The sequence below is a fragment of the Dysidea avara genome, chromosome 3, assembly GCF_963678975.1.
Source record: "Dysidea avara chromosome 3, odDysAvar1.4, whole genome shotgun sequence".
NCBI classification, from domain to species: domain Eukaryota; kingdom Metazoa; phylum Porifera; class Demospongiae; order Dictyoceratida; family Dysideidae; genus Dysidea; species Dysidea avara.
The window spans coordinates 15,824,818-15,844,254 of NC_089274.1; the positions used below are offsets into that span (position 1 = coordinate 15,824,818).

Genomic DNA, 19,437 nt, shown 5'->3' on the forward strand with positions numbered 1-19,437 from the left:
TCTTTTAATTTGGTAGAAAAAGCAAGCAGTCAGGCGCTTATCTCAGTCAGGCGCGCAAGGAAATGCAAAGCCAGTAATATCACCGATTTTTGCTGGTTAGTACATGCTAAAGGTGTATTTTAAGAGATTGCCTATATGCAGGAAAGAAGGTGCCAGCTCCACCAAGGGGAGGTACACTAGGAGGAAGGCCAAATGCTGGTGTTGAGGGTAAAAATCCATTCCAACTTTCTGCAACTTCAGCGAGCAACCAACAACCAGCCAACCCTTTTCAGTCAGCCCAACAAAGTTCTAATACACAGTTGCCCACAACTCAAACTGGAAGTCTCTTCAAGCCGTCATCTAATGAGTTTTCTGCTTCTAGTAATCCATTTGTTGCCCCCTCCTTTTCCCAGCCTACTGGTACCACTAATGCTAGTATTTCTATAGGAACTAAGTCATATGCTCAAGCTTTGAAAACAGAAGAAACGAAACAAGATGAACCTGCTAGCAAACCAGTTTTTGGTCCTCGATCTGGTGCACAGAACATTCGTCCACATGGAAATATGATGGGTAACCCATTTGCTAAAGCATCTAATGCAAAATTTCAGTCTTCCAAAGTACCAAGTAAGGCAAATATTTGGGGTCCTCCTGTAAGGGCACAGCGATCAGTACCACCAGTCATGGATCAGTATGTTGTCATGCTGAGTGTGAGGAATGTGGATGAACAATTGTGCAAACCAGAGGTGCTTCAGAGCCATTTTCAGCAGTTTGGAGGAGTTGTTGAGTTGAAGTGCATGCCTCGCAAAAGGATGGCCACTGTAGCGTACAACGATTATGTAAGTTGTAAATGTCATACAAATAACATTGTTATTCACTATCAGTGTGACTGGTGAAAAAGTGGACTATCAATTTTGTAATGTGTAATAAACCTTGAGGCAGATCCTTCAATGAGTGATATCCGCAATTACGTTTCTTGACATAGCGTGCATTATCTGTGATGTCACAAAACAAAATGGCCGCCGTAGTGTGGGGACTTTGTACATGGAGGTATTGGGCAAGATGGTGTTTCCCTATGTTATAAATTCGAATAAGGGTGAAGGTGAGGCTTATAGTATATAAGGCAATTCAAATAAGCCTATTTAATTTGTGTGCGATTTTAAAATTTTCGGTCTGCTTTCCTTGTTGGAGCTCGTTTTGCACTATCACGGTACATGTACTACTTCTTACCTTTATTATCTTGTGGTTCCACGTGTAAAAATATACAGGCAACATTCATTTCGAATACTGTGCGCCAAAGTCTCTAAAGCCCCCACACTGACACGGCCATTTTGTCAATTATGACATCAAATTTTGTAATCGTAACGTCAAAAAACGTCATTGCGGATATCACTCATTGAACAATGTTTATTCTTTGTATAATCAACACCTGCCTAAAATGCATGTACTTTAGACCTTGAAAGAAAGACTCGTTTGTAGATCTACAGATGCCAACATTAGAGAGGCTCTACTGTACTTTATATTTTTGTACTAGAAAGCTGCACTGAGGGCCAAACAACAGGGAACTGTTATTGATACCAACTATTCTCCACTGCATATCAGCCTACAAAAGAGAAGGCCTTCCTCATCTCAACAAAGTAACAAATCATTTATGTAATCCAAAAAGTCACAACTTCATTTTCTGTTGCAGGTAGTGAAAGGAAGAGCATCATACCAAGCCAGTATGTTTGGGAGCCTGCAAAAGAAGGTCTTAGTTCTCAAAAAGAAGCTGTCAATGCAACTGACCAGCCAGCAGAGAAGAGCAGTGTTTTCTCTCGTCTTGGAAGCCCACCAGTAAAAGGAGGGACTGCAAATGATAGAAAGGGCTCACCATTGAAGGCACCAAAAAGGAAATCACCTGTGCATTCTTTTCAACAAGTCAGGAAAAGTTGTTCGAAGCGAAAACTCACTCATGTAATGCTTATAGCATCAAGAAGAAGATGTGTATGTGCCAAGCCAAGAGGACTGGGAACAGGAAGGAGATGATATGAGTGAAGACAAGGTCGTCAGTGATAGACTAGAACCAACCACAACTAACAGGTGAGTACATGACATTGTACAAGATAGTGTAGCGAGGCTCACAGAGATATACTGTATACAGAGGTTTTTTTAGGATGCGCAGTGTACTCTCAAATTCATTGACTGCTATATATGTGGTACACTGTGCATGTTACAGTATGTGATCTACCGTATAGTAAAAAACTTTGGCGGTAAAATACTATAGCGAATTTGGTGAATAACATTACAATCGCCAAGTTTTATCCGCCATGCAATTATTTTTAGCTATCACATGATCATGAGCAGATTAGCCATGTCGAAAGATGGGTATCAAAGTATTGTGACAGGTATCGTGGGTATTTCCAAGTGTTCCCTTCGATTTTTGCGAGGTTCATTGTCCCACAAGAGCTCACGAAAATCCATACATTGCTCTTGGCATTAGAACCAGCAAACGATGCTTACATACATTTTTACAGTAGCTACCACTCGAATGCAACGTCACTACATACAAGTACAAGCAATTAAAAGACTTGCTAATTAAGGGGTGTGGTAGGCTGGCAGCTGTTTCCATCATGAGTTGTCATCCCTCAAAGCGAGGGATAAAGACTTGCGATCGAAATGGCTACCACACCCCTTAATTGGCGATTTGTTTAATCACTTGCATTCGTGTGTACTGATGTTGCACTTGAGCAGTACAGTATGTGGTAATTAAAAATTTCAGATGAAGCCCATTCGCCAAAGTTTTTGTCGTCAATTTTGCAATAGTGGGTTTTCGCCAAACTTTTTTATTATACGGTAGTGCATGTTATGTGACATAGTTTAGAATTTTGGCACACTGCTTGCATTCATTGTCATGTGTGTTGTTGTCTCGGTTAGATTGGCCACTACTGGTAATGAAACTGTTGACGACAGCATGGATACTGTTGCTAGGCATGTTGGCCATTCTTATGATCTACGCTCACTTCACCGAGGTACAGGAGGAGGTGACATAAACAGCACAGCAGGTCAGTGTGTGTTACACCACACTATAGAATATGACCTCTATGTCACAAACATAAAATGGCTGCCAATAGTGAGAGGACTTTAAATATTTTCGAGTACAGGTGCCTATAGAGTTTTCTGATCATTCATATTTCAGCCGAGATAGAGCTCTAACTAGCAGGTATGGAATGTAAAGACAAACTTAAAATCTATGATCAAAAAGCTTTCAAAAGATGCTTAAATAATTTGTTGTAATGTTTTAATACTACACCTGTTGGCTATAGCTCAGTGTCTTTTTTCTCAGCTGACATATGACCGGTCAATTTTTTTTTTCCATAGGCTTCTGTATTAAATCCCTCCACTATTGGATGCTGTTTTATATTTTTGATGTCATTTCGGATAGGGGTCATTAGAGTCTAACTAAACTGGTCACCTTAATAATTAGGACCATTTGTTTGGCCTTAATAGACAGGTGACTGCAAAGATTGGCATATAAATTTTTTACTTGAAGAATTAATATTAGTTGGCCTTTGTAGAGAGATGGCCTTTATAAACAAGTGGCCACCAAGACAGGTTTCACTATAAACACATTGATGGAGTATATATGTACATGCAGCTAAGTAAGAGTATATATGCAACAGACCATGTTTATGATACACAACCTTTGAGAAGATGAACTTGGGCTACTGTAAGTGCACATGTATATGTACCTAACTTCATCTGTCAGTCAATTAAATTCAGGTCTTTGTTAGATGTTCCCTTTTATTTTAAACCGTGAGATAATGGTTTACCATCAAGCAATAACAAGATCTGTCTCTGTCATTGAGTTCTTTAACACATTGTTGTTGTTCACACAGGTGTGGTGCCAGTTTCACTTGTGACTGCAACCTCAACCACTAGCAAGCCAGTGGTTATGACCAGCCTGCCATCTCAGTTGTCATCGCTGAGTGCTGCTCAAATCTATGAAATACTAGATAATCGTGATTCACAGCTTAGGAAGAGTGAGTGTCTAATTGTGTTAAAAGTTGTTTAAAAGAACAAACCCAGTTATTAAAAATAAGGACAACAGATACAAATTTAGCTTTGCAAATTTAACTTTGGATCATCAGGAAATACTTAGTTGTACCAAATTGCCCTTTCTATGCAGGTTCCACTCTGTTTACCAAACTTTTAGGCACCACCTAATACTTCATTGGCCATCTAGTTACAACACATGTACATTATCAAAGGATCCTGTGTACTTTCTTTGGGGGGTGGATGGGTATTTGCTATTAAGTATGTACACAGTTACCTCACTGAGTTTTGTATTGAATCACTTCTTATGATTTCACAACTTTGTCTGCAAATTAAAATATTTCGTACACACTATAGCAACAGTGATGGAACCACTTAGCTTTCCTACAAATCTTCATATCTTGTTTACTGTGTGTAATTCTTTTATGTTGAATAGACTTTACACACAGGAAAAGTTTAGTGCTTGTGGACTAATTGGTGCATAACTGTATTTTATCATTCTAGCAATGGTTAAACAGACCACATTAGCAACAGCTGTTGCCATCGTGGGTGCATGTCCAGATATGTGTCCTGAGAAGGTGGGCAACACTTAGAGTGTAGAGGTATGTTAATTTGCTTGTTTTCAGGAACGATATCGTCGTGAGAGCATTAAGAGGTTAAGCATGTTTGAGATGTTGTCATCATGTGATCCTCAGGTAAGACCTAACCATACTTCATCAGGAACTTACGTGTATGAGTGACTGAAGGTGTATTTTCTGTGTGTGAGGTACAAAACATTGATCCAATAGTAGTAATTATGTATGATTGTGAATGTAATAAGACACGAGTGATCTCTTTTGTAAGAAATATTTAGAAATTGACAAAAGTGTTGACATTTTGTCAGATAGGTGAAACCCGTTGATATTGAGAGCTCCATTGACTATTCAATTGCTCTAACAGAACACAGTGATAACAAAATACTCTCTAGTTGAACAGTTTGGTTAACTGAGGTGTTTGGACAATGGACAACTGATAACTGTGTGTATGTATACACATATCTCTTAAGATATATAGAAGTAAAAGATATCAGAGTGTGTTTCACACGAAAATATTACAAGTTCACAGGCTTCTAGCAGAATTATTTGCTAGCCCAGCTCGACACATCAGTTCTCAACATTTTATGTATTTAAACCAGCTATACATCATCTGCAGTTCTAATCATTGACTACTTTGTAATTATAGAACCCCCAAGTTGACCATGCTAAAGCAGTCAAGGAATACAGTGGGTCAGCTGCAGACAAGGTGCTTAGCTACTTATTAATTTTATTACTCAGTATACATATTATGTGTGTTGTAGGATGAGCCACTCCCACATGAACTCCGCCCACCCCATGTGTTGCAAATGACTATGGATTATTTGGTGACCATGGTGATTAACCATAATTTAGCGGGAAGTAGCGAATGGTTTAACTTCATCTGGAACAGAACAAGGGCTGTGAGGAAGGTGAAGAATATGCCTTGTATAGGCTACATGAACACACACACGCAACACTACACTATGTAATTTTTGATTTACATTTTGACAGGACATCACTCTACAACACTTATGCTCATCTGCTATGGCGGAAATAGTTGAGAAATGTGCCAGGTAGATAAACTACTGTTGTTGTACTTAGTTGTACTTTAGCCTTTTATGTTTACTGTTATGGTGTAGGTTTCATGTCTTATGTGCTCATCTGATGTGTGAAGAGGATATATCTGCTTTCGACCCCAGTATGAATAATGAGAACCTATCAAAATGTCTACAGACACTGAAAGAATTTTACAGAGACCTGAGAAAGAAGGTTATTCCTTTAATTGTCTTCATAGCACTTGTAAATGATATATAACTGCTGAGCAGTCCAAACTTTTGTCTGGTGTGTGGGTTAGGAAGTAGGGGGAGGTGTTTCTACCGGTGCACCATCGTACTTGTTTGTGTGTCTGTGTCTTGTGACTTATCTTTGTTACAGGGTATTGAATGTCATAATGAAGCAGAATTCTGTTGCTATGACATCCTGCTGCACCTCAATGAGGGAGATGTACTGAGGTATACACAATGGTCACTATTTAGAATGCGTGATAAATATCTCTCCACAGTAAAGTCGACGACTACACTCTGGGGATATCTAGCCACCCATTGGTTCATTTTGCTATTCAAGTGGCACTAGCATGGGATAGCAACAATTTTGTCCGCTTCTTCAAATTAGTGCGGTAAGAATACGTATACATCATAGTTTTGGTGTAATGTTTTGAAGAAGGTAGGATGTTATTTAGGTATCAGGTTATGTTTTGGAACTGTAGAAATACACTCGTAGCATGCTATCATCTCTAACTTCTTTCTGAGTTATTGGTCTTGGTTCTTCCTTTGTTCAATGAAAACCCTCTACCAAACTGATGACCTGGGGACTGTCAGGTGGTATGTGCTGAATTTTATAATAAAATTATATATTATATGTTTGTCTGGTATAGTAACAATTCCACCTGTGTTGTGTTTATGCAAGACTGAATGAGTAGCTCTGAAATTCTTGCCAAAATTCCCCATTGGGTAAGCCTTAACTACTGACTGTGTGTATTCCGGAGAACTTTCTGTCTCTGAATTTCATCCATTAGTTTATCACAAAACTTCCACAGTAGAGACAGTTCTTGTTATTACTAGCTCTGCTGTCTAATTCTAGTCTTGGGCATACAGAGATGTGGGTCTTCTTTATCTTACAGTCCTCATAATATTGTTGACTACTGGTATAATGACTCCTGTGTTGTGTAGTTACCACTTGCCTCCCGAGTGACTTCTTTGTAAGCTTGTAGAATTTAGACAGTTAGGACCCAGTTTGAACTGTATTAATTCAATAAGAACCTCAAGCTCTACTCCTGTTGCTGTAATGGCTACCTTTAATTCTATTAGCCTTTCAAGCACGTAAAATTTTGTGTTCCACCTTGTGGCTTGACTGAAGAGCTAGTGTAATGAATCCATCTTTATGATTAATCTCCAAATGGCACCGAATATTAGTTGTGTTGTAAAACTAGTAATTCTTCACTTCTTTCCTGCTTCTGGGAATGATGGCTGGGCACAGTACCTTGTTGTCATCCATGACATCAAGTGCAAAATAATCCCACACACCACTACACTTTATTCTAACAATGGCCATCGTACTGGTAACGTGTGTTTATGTGTCAGTACAAGTTTAACCAGCGAGGTGGCATTGCTTGCGAGGGAGGCCGCCCATGGTGAAAGACACTCTTGTGTTATCACTGCATTCAAACACTGCACGTGATAAAGAGTGGTAATCAGGGGCAAGCAGAATATTTTACCTGCTATTTTCTCAAACCAGTTTGGAGTGTCAGCTTGCGTCTTGGCTTGTTGATAGTGTCATAGACCCATCAGGAAGCAATGCACCTCCTATGTCACCTCTACCTGTGCTTGTTTTGAGTATGTCAGCTCCGGTGGTTTTGTTAGCGGCCCCCATGGTCACTTTTACCCACCTTGTTGCTCACCAGCACCTTGTCCTCCAGTTGACCCAATACTTGGGCAGCCGGTGTGACTGGGAGTATCATGAATGGCAGTCAAAGTTTGAGGAGATTTAAATCTCTCAATCCATGAGAGGTGCCTATCCCGCCCAGCCATGCCAACAGCCACATGATTCACTTGGCAACCAAGGTCCCAGTCTGTTTTAAGTAGGAATTGCCAGAGACCCACATGCAAGTACCTCCATGTCTGTTCATAGTGCAGGAGGCTGCGTAGGAAGAGCAGTGCTACCTGAAAAGGTCATGGAAGTAAACTCTGGCCTCTAGTCACATCTAACCTGCATTTATCAAGAATATTATATTCATTCAGATGTTATAAATGTTCTAACTTGTTCAATCTTCATTTCATTTGTTCATTTTCATAGAAATGTTGTATGTCTTCATGTCTGCCAGTAAAGTACACACAGTGAATGCATAATAAAATTCCACTCTGCACCCTGACAAACCTGTACATCAATTGCAACGTCTTTCAGACACTCGTTGGGTATGCGGGTACGTATGTTGCTGTTGATGTTGTGTATATACAGCACAATTGTGGCAACTTTATAATCTGTAATAGATGGTGATGATAGGACAATTCATTTGGCATATCTAATCTATCTTAAGTATACAGCTACACTTCCATAGTCCACTTGTTGGCATACACATGAGGGCTTTAGGAAAAGCCATTTTAACACTGTTCCAAGTTGTACACATGTATAATACAGACATATTGTAACTGTAGACTGTTGGTTCACTTGCTATTTGAGTTCCTGGTTATAATTTAGAAAGTGAAGTTAGTGCAACTAAGAATCTGGTCAATTCATCTTGCATCTAAAGGTTAAATACTTAGTAGTATACTGATATCTATGCAGACTTAGTTAGAGAACAGTAGACTTAATCTCTTGCTGAAGGTTCTCATGGATGATACACTGGGCATTGACTTTTGTCGACAAGTCTGTTAATTCTTTTGTAATAGCATTGCACTGTGATATGAGTGGTTCAGTTGTGCTGGTTTCAGAACTATTGGGAGAGAAAAGGGCTTTGCGAATAGAATTATAAACATAATCTGCCTTCAACGAATGCTTAAGTGCATGTTCATGTTTGGCGGCACAGCTTGTCTGTGTATCCTGTCATCCCGTCGTGTAAACTTGTTGATATTATAGAGCAGTTTCAGCACGTGATCAGGATTGTGTAATTCACAGGAAGTTGCCATTTTGTTGCACGGTCAGCCTGAATCAAGGCCTGCATTCGAGCCTGCCTCAAAGTTAAGTTTGTCGCGTTACGCAGAGAGCTTTTCAGAAGAAGCAAAAAAGCGATACAAGGAGAAATTGGCCCATCATTGGAGGGGTTGATCCGTTTTTCAGTGTGGTAGGCATTTTATGTGAGAGAACATCTCCTGTGGAATCTATAAACATTGTTTCCTACTTGGTTCTACAGACCAGTTTTGTAACAGCAGAACAACTCAAAGCGCAAAAGGGTCTTGAGGCCAACAATCAATTCTTATACAGTTGGGTGAAGGATGTTTGTAACCAAAAAGTTGCTGGAAAATGTGTTGTCACTGGACAGGTAACTACAAGTAGCCACAGATTTTCTGTACCAAAAGCTTGTATGATCCAAATGTAATGAGCCCTGATCTACTCTCAAGCAAAAGCTACTATTGTTAGAAGCAGCTTCTTCGACACTTTCATATCGATGAGTATATATAGGGGCATTTGATTTTAAAACACCTTTTCCCCCCTCACAGCACATACAATTAATAATGCCATCTGGTGAAGCAGCTATAAATAGCCATTCAGAATTAATGACCAATCCACTGTCAACAATGGTTAAGCCTTCATGGATTAATCTTTGCTTTTTAAAATATAGATCTCTTGCCTTTTTCTCCTGCTTCTGTTTCCTTAATCTGTTTCCTTACTGCTGAATGATAATTCCAATAGATAACAAATTGAATTCGCTTAGCTTTGTACAGGGTTAGTAAGATCAGTACAACGCACCGCCTTCATATGGGATGATGTTATTCGTCCTGCTCAGTGTTTAAACCACAAATTAGATTTTGGCTGTGATCTTGTTTCTTTTTCCACAGATTCTGTCATCTCAACTATAACTGTCAATGAGTCTAATACAGTTTCACACACTTCCAACAACTCATTGTATTGTAACTGAGGATCTCATGAAAAGATTTATGAAATGTCAAGGGATGATTTTGGAATGTACTTGTTTGAAAATTCTTGGCACAAGAGACAACACATCAAGTTTGGTACCTGCAATGTTTATGTCTTGAAACAAAACATGCTGCTGATCGAGAACCACACTTTGGTATGCTCTCAGAGCTCTCTGGAGAAGTAATTGTTTCCATCATCTCATCAAATTTTCTCTTTTAGCTCTTAACGGATATAAGATCAATTTCTTTCACTGGCTTGTATTCGATGCTATTTAAGTAAGATGGAATAAGCCACTCACATTCTGTTTGGGTACAAGTTCGTTTTCCTTGTATCCTTGTGATTGTCTCCAGGTAAAATAACACAGCTGCTGTGTGTGTACAGACTTTTCCAAGGCTTGCCATACAATTGCAGTGTGCACAGCAGACCTGACCTGTCTCCTCAAGAAAACCCACAAGGGTGTCTCGTTCAGCATTTGGGGATGTCTGACCTATTAATGAAACAGTTAACATCAATATCATCATAAAATCATCTAAATGGTGCATGATTAGCTTCATGCATACTACTACCAAGTCCAAACACAAATTTTTGTTTGCAATGTTGACTTTTGTGTTTGTACATTTTCTACTCAAACAGAGGGTTCTAATCTGTACATTGAACGTATACGCAGAGATGATATGTTTTGGAAAAACTGTGTCACAAAATCTAAACTGCTTGTTTATTACCCGAAATCCTGGGGAACTGGTACACCCGACCTGCTCTTACCCCAGTCACTATGATGTCATCTAGCTCACAGTCCAGTGGAGTCAATGATACTGTTGCCTCACAGTCTGGTGAAAGCAACAGAATCCAGGAACAACCCTACTGTTACTGCCATGGCATACTGTTACTGCCATGGCCTACTGTTACTGCCATGGCCTACTGTTACTGCCATGGCCTACTGTTACTGCCATGGCCTACTGTTACTGCCATGGCCTACTGTTACTGCCATGGCCTACTGTTACTGCCATGGCCTACTGTTACTGCCATGGCCCAGAAGAAGGCACCATGATTGGATGTGACAACCCTGACTATAAAATTGAATGGTTCCACACTAGTCTCAAAATAGAGTATTTTCCTAGAGGATAGTGGTACTGTCCTGATTGTCAGATTTTGCCTCAGTTTTTGAAAGGGAAATGCAAGGGTAAAGCATCTGGGAAAGGCAAAGGTAAAGCAGCCAAGCAGTGGATCAGATAAGAAATGTATGGGTAATGTACTTTGCAATATCGAAAATCTTTGCCGGGAAAAACCAATGACACGTTCCACATGAATGCGGATATTTGCTATGGTTCTGGTGTCTTCAACATCTAGTGCAGACAGCTGACTTTTCCCTTTAGTGAAGGCAGGTTTATGTAGCATAGTTTGCATTGCTCCCACTGAATCTGCTATATCAAACCCACGATCAGCCAACACCACATCTCCAGGCAATAGCTTCATTAAAATGCCACAATGTTCTGTTAAATACTTGTCACTGACATGCCCACCCCAACTCCGAAACTAATGATATGGAGTAATGCCTAGCAGTATTTTAATTGTGTTATGATGCTTATAGTTTGACCAGGTCATTGCTCTAGCTTTTATGTTTGAAGGTCTTTGACAAAAATTTCAAAACAATCCAGAATGATTGCCACTTTTTTTCAAATGATTTCTGGAAACAATCAGGTATTGTTTTTCTCAGAGTGTCATGGTCTGGCCAAATGATTAAATCCTGCAAGCAGATATCCGTTTATATCAGCCACTTCAAAAGGACTATGGAAATAGTGGATGTAGATATACCAAAACTGTAACCAAGAAATCTATTCAGTAAATTGGTTCTTAATTTGATCATTACACACGTAATTTCCTGGAAGCTTGTCATCTTAGTTGCTTTTTCGAAAGGTGTTGTTTTGGAAACATGATGAAATATAGCTTTGACTATTCTCAATTTGGGCAATCCAATGTGAGTTTGGGTGAAATCATCACTTACAAAACTGTCCTCACAGAATGGAGGTAAATGCTCCACTACATGCACAGCCACCCATTCAATTGTTTCGTTGGACTTAGATAACTGCTTCTGGCAGTTCTACCCTCTTAGAGCACTCACAAACAGTCTTTTCAGCCCCAACACTCACATACTCACTTGCAATCGTAATCTGCTCTGTGTAAGTAAGCTGGCATTATTCAGCAACTACCATTTCAATTAAGCAATTACACTGGCCACAATAACTGGTACCTGCTCTACCGTTTCTTCATAAATAGCCTTCTTTCGCTCTGTACTCTTCACTCTTTTGTATCTCGCAATATTTTATTTGCTCCCTGAAGAAACTGCCTTTTGTATGACCTAGATGCAAACTGGATCGTGTTCACATCATACAAATAGGTGTGCTTGCCAGAATGAAAATGTTTTGAACGAATCTTGTATTTGTAAAGTGCGCTGGTGTCAATATCTTCTCTAGAAATTGCCGCCAAGTATCCATCCCTACTTTTCTTTCACAGTACATAATCTTTCTTACCCTGGTGACAAGTAACAGCAGGAATTGTGAAGAAACAAACATTCTTAACTCCATGGTCTGAACGACTGTTAAATCAACTACCACACACTGCACTGCACCATGATATGTGTAGTTGTGCAACAAAATGACGACTTCCTGTAAAATACACAATCTTGATCACATGCTAAAATTGCTCTATAAGGCGGAACGCAAATGCTTTGTACATAGCGAAGCCTGCTGAAAGTGCAAGTGGTCACTTGGCTAGTAAACTTTTGGTTTATCAAAAGTCTTGCTATAGCTCTGCCCTTTAGCTAGAACATGCCAGCTCTCCTGGCTGTGAGCTCTCCGAAAATCCTATGACAGTATTGCAGTATAGTGCATACATCACTTAGCTGTATAGTACATGTACCTGTAGGTTGGATCCACTGGATGAGGCATATCCTCTCAAACTATCTGAACATGTTGTGACACATTTTGTCACCTTATCTCTCTCTCTCTCTACTGTTGTGTGTGATGCAGATTAGTAATTGTGTGTTGTTTTCAATGCAGTTTTAAGCCCTGTGTATTACTTCTAGGTCTACAACGTACCTGAATTCATGTCTTCTTCATCGATACTTCAATCAAGTAAATACTACAAATTGTGTATGGGACTCTTTCCATTAGTAAAGCTCTACCCATAGATACGTGCTATGGCACTTGGTCTGTTGTCAAGGACACACACGGCAGCAGGAAGAGTGTCACAATTCGCAGCGGCAGATATGCAACGAATGCTGTCTATGGAAACTGAGGAAAAGGTATGGATACTATAGCACATAAGGCTCCCACTTATCAGTTTTTCCTTGACAAAGCAGATTAGCTACATGTGCTTTCTATAAATTTTGTGGTACTACAATGGAACCTGCACCATCCTACTGTATGCCAGTTCAGACACAATATACGTAAGAGAATTGGTGAAGCCCATTTATATGAGCCCATTTATATGCAGATCAAGCTCAATTCAACTACTCTAATAGAGCATACACTTAACTCTAATACCGTATTTAAGCCACATTCAAATAAACACCTGTCTCGATTATAATCCAGGAGATTCCAGCACAGTTGAAAAATCAAATATAAGCTCAGGCTACTGTTAGTGACTTTAATCCTCTCCCTTGCTGCTGCTGTCTTCAAATTTTACTAATGTTAAGTTTAGAGCCTTCTGTGGGCTAACACACTGTATAATGGTTGTCTACCATGACTCCGGGTTCACTTTGACTTATATGAATGCCCTTCTCAAATAAAGATACTATTTGTTTACAGGCCAAGCCAAAAATGGGAAGGAAATATTTTTTATATGGTAAATGTATGCCAGTTGACAAAATATTCTAATAAAACAGTCACTTCTATTCAGATAATAAAGAGCGACCTGTAGGATGTGCCAACAGTGGTCAAGACCAGCCACCACTCAAATAAAATAGCCACCACTATTACTCACCAACCACAAATTCACCTCTGACCTAATACCCCACACATTTTATCGTACCATACACTATATTGTACTATTGGTTTCATGCTTATAGGTTTTACATGGCTGTGACTTGTCTATGTGGAGTTGTCTTTTAAAACAATATTTGTGATAAATTTCTGTGACCATATAGGTAGTAACATTTTGTGGTTACCATGGCATTGAAGTAGAAGAAAATGGCAGTCGACTCTTGTTGTCAAGGGAGGCATTCATAGCACCTAATAAACCATTTGAGGTGTTTAGATCACCAGAACTTGTCGAGGGTAAAAACTTCAAAACTTTTGGAGAGGTAATAAATCAATGTGTGTTCAGTGTTACGTACTTTCGTGTCATTGCTAATATGTGCACAACATAAATTATATGTTGTAGACATTGTACAAAGTGTTGTGTAACTTCATGCACATAAAACTACAAGCACTAAACTATGTGGTGGATCTAGGAAACACTGTGAGGAGACTTTCATTGTGTAGTTTGCAAAGAATTCTGTGTTATTTTTTTCTCAAGATTAGTAATTGATACATACTTGCATACATTCTAAAAGTTTATTGGTTCAGCAAACAGTGGCAGATTGTAGAGGTATTCTGGATTATGGAGGTGTCGGATTAGAGAGATTTCACTGTATGATATACACATGTAACTGTGACTGCTTTATTAGAGTATCTCAACCTTGCTGTTTATCTACACAATAGAGGTGTGGTTGATCTTGTTTTCTGCAGCTAGAACATTAAGAGGTTGGTCGCTGTGCTGTAATTGTTTAAGGGAATGGCAGCATGTCCTGACCATTTAAGGATGTGGTCACTTGCTACAGTTATCTACTCCCTCTTAATCTCGTGCCCAGACCCCACCCACTGGCTTACGCTACATTTTTGGCCCTCCGCCATATTGTTTATGTATGTGTATCCATGGTATCTTCGTTGTTCTAGCCTATCAAATTGCATTGTAGCTGGTAAGAGCATCTGATTGGTCAGAAAGAAAAATGGCATAGAGCCCAAAGCTTTCAGCATTTTACCTAACACAGTGGGTGTGGTCTAGGCACAAGCATAAGATACTCCTCTAAGGAAGGTGTTGATACACAAAATTAATGCCTCAGTATGGTTTCTTTGCATGAAGAAAATTCAGCATTCAGCTTTCTGTAAGTATTTTCTTGTTTTTAACACTGGATTTGATACTAGATGCACTAAGACTCATGTATGATATTTCTATGATGGTTTTAATGGTAGTATTTTGGTAAGTGTTTGGAGTAGTGATTGCTCTATTAGAGTATCTAAATTTTGGCGCAAATATTTTAATACCTTTTTAATAAATATTTTAATTCCACTCAGATCTACTTGAAGGCATGGCAGTTGTCTAGCATGCAAATTTTAGTTGTGTAGTCCAAAGTTTTTACCGTGTTTACTTGATGCCGCGGTGTCTATTCGAATTTGACTACCACTCGATGCTCGAAAACAATGTTGAAACCCTTATCTAATCCAAAACAGCCAAGCTGTAAAAAAAGAGTACAGCCCTCAGAAAGGCTATGGTGAAAAAAGATGTGAGATCCAAGGTGACGGCCAAGAAATGGCTGTGGTGGTAGGTTAATAGTAAAAATTTTAATAACAACAATTCAGGTGAATTTGGTGCCAAGACCTTTTTTTACAACTTGGCTGTTTTGGATTAGATTTCACTTCTTTTTGTATTTGTATACCCCAAAGCCGGCCTATGGCTGGCTTTGGGGCTTTTTAAACCTATCTTTTTTTCTTTACCACAGGAAGAAGAGAAAGATGAAGAAATTTTTAAATACTTTAACTAATTCTGATTTTATCAGTAAATGTACAAATTATATATATAATAATACTGTTATTATTCCCTACAGATAACTTGTTTGCAACTCTCTACAGAGTGATTTGTTTGTAGCTGAACTCCCTACAAGGTAACTTCTTCTAGCTGATCTTTCTACAGGGCAATTTGTTTGTAGTTGAGTTCTCTACAGGGTGATTTGTTTGCAGCTGAACTCTCTACAATGTGACTTCTTCTAGCTGAACTCTCTATGGGGTGACTTGTTTCTAGCTGATCTCTACAAGGTGACTTGTTTCTAGCTGAACTCTCTACAGGTGATTTGTTTGCAGCTGAACTCTCTACATGGTGGTTTCTTTATAGCTGAACTCTCTACAAGGTGACTTCTTCTAGCTGATCTCTCTACGGGTGACTTGTTTCTAGATGAACTCTCTACAGGGTGACTTGCATGTAGCTGAATTGTCTATCAGATTAACTGTTTGTAGCTGAATTCCATACAGACTTAACTTGCAATGTAATATAATTCTATAATGGAGTAAGTTATAAACGTAGCTGAATGCTCTATTAGGGTGCCTGTTCTATTAGAGTATCTCGATCTCACATTTGCTACACGTAGTTGCCTTTTGAATCATAACTCAGTGGTTTGTAATCCGATTCTTCTGTACTACTGCAAGGACTTTCTATGATGATTATTCCAGCTACATACTGATTTTCAGCTCATTGCTCTAAGCGGTTTGCCTGGTAGGCGTAAAAACTAATAGTTTTTTTATTCATAAAAATCGATCGTGTAGTTGTGACACAGGTTGGGTTTTGTGTCATATCTCCATGGTCTTTATCTCAATTCCTTTCAAACCACAAAAAGGCACTCCTACGATGGTTATTCCATCTACATATCAATTTTCAACTCATTCCTCCAAGGGGTTTGGCGTGACAGACCTTCGACCTTATTTTGCGCACATAATCGGTCATAACTCTGTGAATGTTCATCGGATTCCTACCAAAGTTGTTACTGAGATCCGCCTTAATGAGCCCTTCAAGTGTGCCAAATTTCAGCCCGATTGGAGCACTCATTTGTGTTTTATGGCGGATTTTGCAAAGTGTGCGAAATGAAGAAGAAAAAACAAAGAAATTAAAACGAAATTTGTTCGCTCGTATCTCGGAAATAGCTGGATCGATTTTCTTCAAATTTGGTGTGTAGACTCCCATAACTGGCCGGCACAGTAAATTTGGTTCCAATCGGATAAGGGATCACAGAGCTACACAGGTGTGAAAATTGCATTTTCTTTCTTCCTGTTAATATACTCACGGTGTGGCGCGCCGGATTCTTGGGCCGCACGACACACTATTGTGTGTCTTGATTTTAAAAATTGATCATTGCACTGCTCAAGTGTGGCTACTATTAAAGTTACGGAGTTTATCCAAGTAAATACTGTATTTCTCTTTATGCATATTGACATGTTCAAGTATAGGAGCATAGTTAAAGATACTGCATACCGTCAAGAGTGAATAATAAAAGAGGAGAGTGTCTAACTCCAGTATGGCCTATCAAAAATGAGCACACGTTATCCATGGCTTCTACTAAATTTGTAAGTGTGGTGTTAATATGCATGTATCAGAGGCTCGTGCTACTAACAAATAATTGTTTTGTTCACGTGATAAATTTATATTAATAATAGCGTCGAAGGTTGGACATGTACAGAAGGAGAAACCGAAACATGGGTGCAAGAACGAATGGCCTGTCAGTAAGCTAAAAAGAAAGAAAGAAAGTATCACAAGATTTATCTGCGATAGAGCCTACAAGAACTGAAGAGTCTACAGTTATTACACAAACCCGCAAAGTATTCAACAAGAAAGAGACGTAAAGTCTAAGTGACCACTTAAACTCCGTCGACTATGATGCTTTAGTGTGTGCAGTTAATGGTAAACTAGCTGAACAAAGTTTACCAGATCCGCTTAAAGTGTTCGCAGATGTTTTGTTCCATAATGAACAGCTGTGCCGAGATATTCTAATCCATCACTGTTGCAGGTTTGTAGAACTGTTCATTGAATCCCAGAAAGGGGCGGATTCATTCTTGCACTTTCAACTGCAATGGCATCAGCACTGTAGTGCATTCCTGCTTAGCAGAAGTTATCCACTTGCATCAATTCAGCTTGAAAAGAATGCTGAAGCTTCAGTAGCTGGTTTAAGAAGTCAGTGGCTAGACTTCTATGGGATTTCAGATCTAGACAGCAAGAAAGTAATGGTCCCCATATCATCGGCGGTTTATGAACTTTTGCTGGAAAGAGCTGAAGAATTCCAGAAGAATCTTAATCCACAGGGTAGTGGTTCAAGCAGTGCTAGTAGCTCTAGTTTAACTGATGGTGATGATGTGTACTTTCGCTTTGGCGACGCTGCTCTTTGTGAAATGCTACATCAACATTACAAAAGTATTAAAAGTTGCCATGCAGGACTCACAGAGGGATAATCTATCACAGGAAATCACTGTATTGCAGGCCATAAATACAAAAGACAAGACAAAGATACCCCAGTACCTTCGGTATCGTGACAGGGAGTTTATGTATTTTCCAGATATTTCCTTTATACTTTTTTTGCGAAGCCTGGATGAAATTGTGAAGGAAGTCATAAACACAGACACTGTGTAAGAAGATGATGGTTATAATTCAGGTATGTCATTCGTTAATCTAGCTTTACACATGCTCATTTAAATACGTAGGTTGCACACGACATAGTGAAGAGAAAAGACAGTTTTAAAATTGTGTTCCTAACAACTTTGGGAGAAAGTTTACCCAACATCGGCACTTTTAGTCAAGATGCGTTGGATAATGTATACAATGTGTTTGTCCGTAAATTGTGCAACACTAAGGTCCAAGAAGTTGTATCTGCTACAAAGCAACAGATGGCCAGTAAGAAAGGACTGGCATCCACAGTTGATGTTAATCTACGACCAGTTTTGCTGGCACAACATACTAAACTTGAAACTAAGTTAGGTGCGAAAAAACCTAAATAATTGTAATTTACATAATAAAGAATACTGAATTATTATAATTATATATTGTGATTGAATTGTTTAAATTAATTTAGAATTGTGGATACACTGTACGAAATTCATTTACTTGTGTGTTGCTTGTTGTACGTTGTTATCTTTAAGGGAATTTTGGTAGTGTGAAGGGCTTCATTGCGGTATCCCTTCCCACTGTGATGGACTGCAACTGATTGTCTGACTAGACAAGCAGATCTGGCAGTGGTATAGTTCACTGCATCTAGTTTTCCCCCAGCAGCATGTTTGTACTGGCTGAATAAACTTTCAACCGCTAAGCCAGAAAGACGTAATGGGGATACGAAGTATGTGGGATATGTCTTGAAGAACCATTCACATATTGCTCTAAAGCTGTAGATGTAAATTAAGAGATCCCATGCTGTACATGTGGAAATAAAAAGCATATAATATATGTAAATATTCCTTACTTTGCCATGACAAGAATGTTCTTTGAGTATTGGAAGTATGAGCGAATTTAGGGTCTGTAGGTGGAGAAAGAGACACATACGCACATGTACACTTAAGGTGAAGGCAAACGTACCTTTGGTCAAAAGAGAATCTAGCCTGGACCCCATCATGGCTTAGGAATCCTCTTTCAAACAGCAGATTGCATGTCTCTAAATATTCTAAAGTCTCCATTGCTGTGCCGGCATCCGCTGGTGAAGGCTGCTGGTTGATGTACCAGTGAAGTTCTCCCAAAACTTGCTCTTGCTATAGTTTTAAAAAGAAAAAGAAAATACACTAAAGTTCATACAAACCAGATGCAGAGAATAACACAATCCACTTACTTTTGCAGGGTGTACATTTAATTTGGTCCACACATCACGCAAGCAGTGAGCCTCTCTGAGATGGGGAACCATTCTTGTTAGATTCTGGCTCACTCGCTCCAGTTCTCGCTGATACAGGTCATTGATAGGCTGCCA

At 39.2% G+C, this 19,437-nt stretch overlaps 1 protein-coding gene across 1 annotated transcript in view; it reads left to right on the forward strand.

Moving 5' to 3' along the window:
* Positions 1–19,437, forward strand: part of LOC136249598 (germinal-center associated nuclear protein-like) — a 37,552-nt gene that overhangs the window by 152 nt on the left and 17,963 nt on the right. Inside the window, exons 2-19 of the mRNA XM_066041660.1 lie at positions 17–95; positions 142–815; positions 1,511–1,613; positions 1,667–1,893; positions 1,943–2,055; positions 2,890–3,017; positions 3,852–3,995; positions 4,513–4,586; positions 4,635–4,703; positions 5,230–5,289; positions 5,345–5,491; positions 5,574–5,635; positions 5,702–5,831; positions 5,997–6,073; positions 6,124–6,237; positions 12,775–12,823; positions 12,880–12,993; positions 13,837–13,992. Coding sequence (XP_065897732.1) covers positions 17–95; positions 142–815; positions 1,511–1,613; positions 1,667–1,893; positions 1,943–2,055; positions 2,890–3,017; positions 3,852–3,995; positions 4,513–4,586; positions 4,635–4,703; positions 5,230–5,289; positions 5,345–5,491; positions 5,574–5,635; positions 5,702–5,831; positions 5,997–6,073; positions 6,124–6,237; positions 12,775–12,823; positions 12,880–12,993; positions 13,837–13,992 — 2,520 coding nt within the window. The remainder of the gene's footprint in view (positions 1–16; positions 96–141; positions 816–1,510; positions 1,614–1,666; positions 1,894–1,942; positions 2,056–2,889; positions 3,018–3,851; positions 3,996–4,512; positions 4,587–4,634; positions 4,704–5,229; positions 5,290–5,344; positions 5,492–5,573; positions 5,636–5,701; positions 5,832–5,996; positions 6,074–6,123; positions 6,238–12,774; positions 12,824–12,879; positions 12,994–13,836; positions 13,993–19,437) is intronic.